At 34.0% G+C, this 9361-nt stretch overlaps 1 protein-coding gene across 1 annotated transcript in view; it reads right to left on the reverse strand.

The window, feature by feature from the left end:
• Nucleotides 1-9361, reverse strand: part of BRD10 (bromodomain containing 10) — a 101957-nt gene that overhangs the window by 6838 nt on the left and 85758 nt on the right. Inside the window, exon 7 of the mRNA XM_007450214.1 lies at nucleotides 2405-2520. Within this exon, the coding sequence (XP_007450276.1) occupies nucleotides 2405-2520 (116 nt within the window). The remainder of the gene's footprint in view (nucleotides 1-2404; nucleotides 2521-9361) is intronic.

The raw sequence follows: 9361 nt of genomic DNA on the forward strand, positions 1-9361 counted from the left end.
TGAGCAGCCTCCTTTTTAAAACATCTTCTTTACCTGGTTTCTAAGACACCACTCTTGGTTATGCTCCTACCTTGCTGAATACTCCTTCTCAGTCATTTCTGCTGAGTCCTGCCATCTCCATCACCTCTAACTGTTGGAATGTCCCAGGGTTCAGTCTCTCTTATCTATGCTCATATACTAGGTGATTTCTACCATCTCACAGCTTAAATATAATCTATATCCTGACAACCCCCAAATTTATACCTCCAGCCTGGCTTACTCCCTTTAACTGGGACTAATATGCTAAACTGCCTACTCAGTAACTCCAACTAGACATCTGAAAGGCATATCAAACTTAACATGTTGAAATCCAAACTCCTGAATCCACCCCCTCCCCAAAACTACTTTGTTTCCCCTATCTCAGCTAATGGCAATTGCATTATTCCAGTTGTTTAGATAAAAAATATCAGGCACCATCTTTTTCTCTTCATTTTTTTCTGACACTCCATATGCAAGCCTTAAGGAAATTCTACCAGTCCTCTTTCAAGATCTATCCAGGATCCAAGCACTCCCTGCTGTCTGCATTGCTACTATCATGGTCCAAGCCACTATCATTTTTTGCCTGGACTACTACTATAGTGTAACTGACTTCCCTGCCTTTATCGTCATCCCCCACTACACTATCTCAACAGAACAGGCAGAGCGAGTGCTTTAAAACATAAGTCAGATCATGTACTTCCTCTTGTTTTTTTTTTTTTTTTTTTTTTTTTTTTGCGGTACACGGGCCTCTCACTGTTGTGGCCTCTCCCGGCACAGGCTCCGGATGCACAGGCCCAGCAGCCATGGCCCACGGGCCCAGCCGCTCCACGGCATGTGGGATCCTCCCGGACCGGGGCACGAACCCGCGCCCCCTGCATCGGCAGGCGGACTCTCAACCACGGCGCCACCAGGGAAGCCCACTTCCTCTGTTTAAAGCTCTTCAATGGCTTCTCATCTCAGAGTAAAAGCCAAAATCCTTAAACATGTAGGCTACCTTTCCCTATACTTCTCTGACTCTTGACTCTTACCACTTTCCTCCTCACTCACTCAGCTCTGGTTATTCTTGCCCCTTTGCATTTCCTATAAATGTCAATAATGCTTTTAACCTTAGGGCTTCTACATCTTCTTTTCTCTTAGATATCCACTTGGCTCTCTCCCCTATTTCCTTCAGGTCTCTTTTCAAACATCAACTCATCAGGGAAGTGTTCTCCAACACCCTGGTAAATGACCAATCATTATCCCATCCAAACTAAGCATTTCTTATTCCCCTTAATCTGCTTCATTTTTCTTCACAGCACTTATCACCATCTGACATTTGAGTTTGTCTGTTTGAATAGACTTATAACTAGTAAGGAAACTGAATCAATAATCAAAAAAATCTCTAAACATTTCTCCAAAGATATATAAATTGCCATAAGCACATGAAAAAACACTCAATCTCACTAATCATTAGGGAAATGCAAATCCAAACTACAATGATATACCACCTCATATTCATTAGGATGGCAATTAAAAAAAAAGAAAATAACAAATGTCGGTGAGGATGTGGAGAAGCTGGAACTCTTGTAACTGTTGGTGGGAATGTAACATTGTACGGTCACTGTAGCAAACAGTATGGTAGTTCCTCAAAAAATTAAAAATAGAATTACCATATTCCTCTTCTAGGTATACACCCCAAAATTTGAAAGCAGGGTCTTGGATATTTGTACACCCATATTCATAGCAGCATTATTCAAAATAGCTAAAACATGAAAAGCCTCCCAAATGCCCATTACAGATGAATGGATAAGCACAATGTGGTATATGCATAAAATGCAATATTATTCAGCCTCTAAAATGAAGTAACTTCTGACATATGCTGCAATATGGATGAACCCTGAGAACATTATGCTAAGTGAAATAAAGCCAGTCACAAAAAGACAAATATTTTGTACTATATGAGGTACTTAGTCAAAATCATAGATACAGAAAGTAGAATGGTGGTTGCCATGGGATGGGGGGAAGGGGGGAATAGGGAGTTATCGTTTAACAGGTATAGCGTTTCAGTTTCACAAGATGAAGTTCTGGAGATGGATGGGGTAACAGTGACACAACATCATGAATTTATTTAATATTACTGAACAGTACACTTAAAACTAGTTAAAATGGTAAATTGTATTTGTGCATTTTACCACAATGAAAAAAACCTGGGGAGAAAAAAACCACACAGTATAGAGTTTTGTTTAATCAACAGTACTTTGTCAGGGCTTAGGAGGTACCTTGTACACAGTAGGTACTCAAAAATATCTGAATTACAAATCAATGGAAAACTATACTAAATGATACCAGGACACCTTCCATAATCATAAAGTAAGAGCCTTAAAAAAGATAATAAAGCTTGATTTACCTGTTCCTTTGAAAAGCTTTCATTAACTTTGGTTCCCATGGCAGCAATTCATTTAAAAGACGTATCAATGTACTATGCAATTCTTTTACAGCTTGCCTCCGATGATACCATTTGCCCTAAAAAACACAATTTTAAAAGTAAATTCCTTAGACTGAATCCAAAAGTAAACGCCAAGACTTATTTTCTGAGTAAAAAACAAAACAAAATGCCAATACCCATCAAATAAGTACATATCTCTTCTTCAGAAGGTTGCAGCAAGGAGGAAAATATCCTATAATAAATCTTCTTCGATATACTTTAAAGATTCTCAATTCTACAGGAGAAATCTAAAACCCATTTAATTAAACCAGGAGATAAAAATTTTTTTTTAAGTTTTTAATTGAGTCAATTATAAACACTTTTATAAATCACTAAAACACATGTAAAGATACAAACATTTATATAACTATGTAAATGACATTGCTCACTTCTGTAAAGTTTCTGTAATTTTTCCAAAATAGTGGGGAGAAAAAGAGAGAAAGCCTGACTTGTTATCCTATTCAAAAGCCATCCTAACAAACTTCCTTAGGAAATTTTACAATTATTTTATTTAAAAATGTTTCCAGCACAGAAAAGTAAACAACTGGTCACCATTTTCAATACTATCATGCTATACTAACGGTTAATTTCTGACATGCCCTCCATTTGCTAAGTATTATCCTAAGTATTTCATTCATACTTGGAGAGAAAGAGACAGAGAGAGAGACAGACCGAGAAGGAGGGAGGAAGGGAGGGAGAGATCGAGTGGACATAAGAGTTCACGTATACCAGTAGTTATAAAAGCCCTCTAAAGTGTGTGCATTTTTAGTCTTACTTAACAAATGATGAAACTAAGGCTCAGAGAGATTAAATGACTTGTTTAAGGTTCTCTGACTTGAACCCAGATCTGCCTGTTGGTGAAGTCCAAGTTCTTTAGAATTACATCACTGCCTCTTAAAAACTGTATTACATAAATTCAATCTGACACAGGTTATAAAACCTCTAGTAAAGATACATTTCATCAGCACCCATAAAATTATTTGAATACCATAGAGACAGTAAGATTACAGAAGGTATAACTTTAGGTAGCCAACCTCCCCTTCTCCACAATGTTAGTGAACACCAGCTATCCACATCACCACCACCACCATCACTATAGTCCCTTACTGTTATATAACCAAGTTGTATTTCTTTTTTACTTGGTAACAGCTTTGAGATATAATTTACATACCATATAGTCCACTCATTTTATTTCTTTTATAACAAAAGGCACACAACTATATATGTTACAGATCACATTTAACCTGCATAAAATTAGATTTCACCCCACAGGAACTCTGAGTCAATTTGCATATAGGTAAAACATTAAGGCAGAAAAATAACCACTCCCTAGAGCAAAGCATATTCTAAAATCTGTGCATAAATTTCCCAACTTTATATATATCTAAAACTTTTCCTTTTGTCATGGAAATTTTAGACACATACAAAACTAAGTGATCAATACAGTGCATTTCCTACTCCTGAAAATTTTGTGCTTTAAACCAACACAACGTTTATGCACATAAAAATAAACATTCCTAACTGAGGTTTTTATACTTCAGAAGGGAAATTGCTCATTAGAAGAGTAGTAAGAGGTGAGATTATATTTGCATGTGTTCATAATGAATATGGAACCTAGGCTCAACTGACTAATTTTTGTGTCTTCTCAGTGGCATAACAAATTATAGTATTGTGAAAAAATTTCAAGAAAAGTAACTTTTATTTCATATAATATACTAACCTGAAGAGACTTTCCATCTTGTCAAAAGCATTCTAAAAGGACCCAACTAACAATGAGTTATACCTCAAAAGTTTATTTTTCTCAAAGAAATGTTATGAGATAGTATAAAGTGCATATTCTAACCCATGAAAACAAAACTATTAGATTATAAATAATAAAACTGAGCAAGAAATAACTTCCATCTATGGAAAGCTATTTGAGGAAGATGAAAAGGCAGGTAACAGCTACCCTAAATCCTTTTCAGAATGAGGTAAGATTTTGTTTCAATAAAAAATACAAAATAGTAGATGGAGATTTTCCCTTTAACAAGGTATATCAACAACATTATTTTTTTCTACACATCAACTTCTATTTGGCTCAAAAATGAAATGGTGACAGTGGAAATAAACCTTTCCTAAGCTAAAGAGAGCAGAAAGAGGTAAGGAATGAAGGTGGGGAGAATATTCTCTTCATGGTATAACTGACTGGAAAAGCATTAAAGGATTAGGGGGCACCAGGCATGCTGAATTCCTTATTAACTGGGAGTTATATGGGGAAGAATTACAGATGCAGAGTTAACCTGGGCAGTACGGTGGCTGTATGGATTAGTGTGGTGATGATGGGGTAGGGGTTACAGAACTATCAGTGTTATGGGACTTTTAGGACTAGATGAAGATGAAGCACGGGAAGGGGAGACTGTGTAACTGGATACTACTTAAAGCCATTTATCGACTCTGTTTGTGTCTCTACTAAATTACAACATTAATTTTTATAGGACAGAGTTTTTAAAATATTAGGAAAATTTTACCTTTTGATTTTATTTTGGCTACTAAATTTTAATTAATCCAATGCCCAGAAAATATACTACTGAACAGGAGGGGTCATATAAATCAATCAGAGAATAGAGTCCTAACTTCCATATAACTCTGTTTTACCCACTGACCTGTTTGTAAATGTCCAAGGCCTTCAACTTTATGTATGTTTTTTGGCCTTCTTCCCCTTCTTTATACTGCATATTCTCAACTTGGGGTAGTGATGGTATATGGTATCTCATTTATATTTGAAAATGCCTATCTAATCATTCTGTATTTGAAAAACAAACAAAAAGTTTATTATTTTCATAACACAAATTATATAAAGTAAAGGCTGATAAAATGTTTTGACTAGAAGATACATATAAAGGATATGATGACCTCAACAAAGGGCATCCCTATACCTGCCATGGGGTATGTGTGTCATCTATCAAAAGGGGGCATAGGTTTAAAAAAGTTCAGAATCACTGCTCCAGGACTGGTGTTTGAGGTAGTAAGGTACTTTAATTACTTGACAGTAAAAGAGAAACTCATACCGGTTCTTTCATTTATTATTTCTTTGGTGAATACAATCCAAATGGAAATAAAATAATACGTCCCTTTCTACCTAGTGCTGGTCTCAGAGTGTCACAGTATACAATGGAACTAACGTAGAGAAGTTATGAATTTTTAAATGAAGTTAGTCAAATGGTAATTTGCCTTAACGTGGATCTAATATAAAAATCTATTTAAAATCAAACAAAATATTTCCTGAACTTTAAATCAGATCATTAGCAATAGCTTTCCTGACTGATCAACTTTATTTATATACACAGATAAAGGAAAAACTATCATGTTTCTTCTAGGATGAAATTATTAAAGCTAAAAGGGAACCCAGAGGACATAATTTTACAGAAGGAAAGTGTCTAAAGTAAACAGAGAAGTACTTGTAGGTGGAAGAAGACTTTAGAATTCTAGATCTCCCGAATGCTAAAATCCACTTTCCTTCCACTACACAATGCCATCTCTCATGGGCTACGCACAGACAATTCCTAAAGAAGAAAGAGACTGTACTGTGTAAGTTCCTATATTTACATGTAGGTATCTCTGTAATGCAAACATTAAAATCTCTAAAATTTACTTTGTTTCATTTGTTTAATTACAGTAGTACTTAAAACTATGGTGATCTAAAGTTTAAAAGTGAATTAAAAAAACAAGGAAAACAGCAAGTTCCCCATCTTCAAACACATAAGAGAGAATATGGATATAATGAAAATCAGAAAGGCTCTTACAGTTTTTATCTGCACTGATCAATACAGAATCAAAGAAAGTAGATAGAAAGATTAAGTAAATGGTTATTTGTAGAACAGTGTTCTAATTGTTTCTCTAATAAAAAATATATTTAATAAGCTTTACATATATAAATTTAGTGCTGACTCTTCTTTATAAACAGGTATGTGAATATGGGGATAAATGAACAATTTTTAGTATTAGAATTCTCACAATTTTTAGTATTAGAATTCTCACTATTTTCACAGACAAAAATTTTTTTCTAAAATAATCCCAATGTGTTATGTGAACTTAATAATTCAAACATTTACTGAAGGTCACTTTGAAGAGAGTAATATATTTTTCTTTTATAAATTTACTATGAAATGTAACATAAAATAAAGTATGAATTCAAACATACACCACGGAACCAAAGGTATACAATATGGTCTAAATTTGAGGCTTACCTTTCAATACTTTCTCAGCCAATGTCCACAGCAGCTGCAGATTGCCAGCTCCCTTTCCATGAGATGCCCCACTGCCAAACACTAAGGTTTTATAACCTCATAGGGATTACTACAATAAGGAGCTTGTCTATGGCCACAAGATAAGTCCTTTATTATATTATGCAGTTTTATAAGTTTTGAATGTGACAGGTTAATAACCTAAGGAACCATAAGAGAAAGGAAACTTTTAAAAAACTTACAAAACTACACAATATTGTAAAATGAAAAGCTGAGTCTATGTGTGTGAAATGAGTGGGGAGGGAAACTTACCTTACAACTAAAGAAAAACTCCATTCTGCTGCAGTGATCGGGTATGACAGCACCAGCATAATGCTGGCTGGGGTGCTGCAAGGAGAGGGAGTTGGCAATCTACTGATGCTGGGGACACTGAACATCTAGAAGGAAGAAAAGAGGAAAACAAATAAATTCCAGGTTTATTAAATGTCTCATTACCATGGATCTTTTGAAAATTTTAATAAGTTTAGATGCTTTGAATATTAAACTTAGGTGAAAGTAGTTTGTTTACACAAATCATTCTGTTACTTATATAGATTTTCTTATAACATATCTAAACAAAATAGGTATCAACAGTTATATGAAGAAAAGATTAATATCATATATAAATATGCAAAGAATGCTTTTTTAAATTGAAAGGGTATTATTGTGAAGATGATAAAAAAGATAATTTTTATGTACAAAATATAATATATATGAAAAAGGCATCAATGCTCTTTTTCTACATGCTTTTACTTACAAATATGTTGTTACAGCACAGAAACAGGGATCACATGACAAAATATTTTTTGTTATAGGCTTGGTTCTTGTCACAGACATAAATCACATGGTGGAAAGGGATTAAATAATAATACATCATGCTTTTCAAATAAAATTCAAATAACTTTTAGAAAAGCCAAATGGATTTGTCTGCAAAGATGTCTCATTTAAAATCACTAGCAACATCCAAAGGTAGGTTACAAATAATTTAAATGCAAATGTATAAAAACACAGCACAAATCAAATTAACTGTACTTAAGCATGTTAATAATCTAATTATTTGGCATTCTCCTTAGTCTAAGTAATATTAAGTGAAAAGGTAATAAGTATTTACTTTTTTTTTTTCTTACTGCTCACCTAAAGAAATTACTAGTATATTCCTGCATATTCACAGTTTTGGGGGTAAAACACTGCATTCACATTGTTGGTATACAGTCCCTTGAAAAAGTACTAGTTAGTATAGTGAAATGTTTGCATATTAATATGGAAAAAGGTAGAGTATTTTCACACTGCCAGAGGTTCTAATATGAACTATCCTATCATATACTAGTATTTTCTCTTTAGGTACTCTCACCCATTTTCTCTTAAGACTAATTCAATAGAAAAGGAAAGCATTTGTACTTTATTCTAAAGATATCCTACATTGCGCAGCATGTACAACATTTCCATTATATTCCATTATATTTCTAAATTAGCATTTCTAATGCTAATTAGAACTATAGTTCTAACTATAATTTCCATTATATTTCTAAATCAGCATTTAACTAGAAAGCATGAAGACAAACAACTGCAAACAACTGCATATCACTACAAGTGATAATATTGGAAGTTTCAGTGTCATTTGACTTTGTAGAGAGGATAGACAGATCACATTCCCAGTGAGACAGTTACTATTACTGGGGAAGAAAATCTAACAATATGTATGTAACTGATGGTATGTAACCATTTTCATTCACAAAGAAGAAAAAATCCTGAACTAGAAATTAACTCTTGGGTGAGTATCTGAATTTGATTCTTTTTAGTAAATAGGTGGTAACAAAGAATAAAATTTTATCAAATCTATACCTGATATCAGAAAGGTGGGTTCTCAAGCAATTCACTGCAAAATCTAAATCACTAAGTAATGTTACATATGGTATCATCAGAGCATAAAAAGGTCCATGTAAGTGAAATTACGACTGGGAGTATCTTAAAAGCAGAGTCAGTATCCTACTTATTTTTACTTTCTCAGGCTCCATCACAATGCCTAGCAGAGAGCAGGCCCACAATAAGTATTCAAACTACAGAAGTAAATTTCTTAGCTTACTGAGATTTGCTACTTAGCTGCAAAAGATTTTAAAAAATTGATAGAAACGTTCCTAAAATATGTCTTCCAGATTTTCTGAGTATACAATGAATATAATTTAACTCTTGACTCGGATCATCATTTTGAACAAGTTATTGTTTCATATTTTAAGGCAGTGACTGCAGGGTTTACAGGGCTATAACCTATGTTCCTATATTAAGTGGTTATTGATTACTAATAGTTTTGGACTCCTAAAATCTGCTTTTGTAGGTTTTTTTCTCAATTGTCTATTAGCATTTCATGCTACTGCCACTAAATCTGCCTTAAATGGCCTTGTCCTAATTAAAAGCACCTGCTACAACTAGTTAGCATCATATCTTCATTAAAAGAAACTGGTTCCATGCAAGGATTTTCTTCTATTTTAAAGTGCTAGAGATCCAGATGTGGACCCTGGGCCTTCTATTTAGACTCCTTTTTATTCTCTGGTAGATTTGGGACTAATTTTCCTTCCATATATAATGTGTCATTTTTCCCTTTTTTTTTTTTTTTTGCGGT

This window comes from Lipotes vexillifer, unplaced genomic scaffold (genome assembly GCF_000442215.2).
Source record: "Lipotes vexillifer unplaced genomic scaffold, Lipotes_vexillifer_v1.1 scaffold1074, whole genome shotgun sequence".
NCBI lineage: Eukaryota > Metazoa > Chordata > Mammalia > Artiodactyla > Lipotidae > Lipotes > Lipotes vexillifer.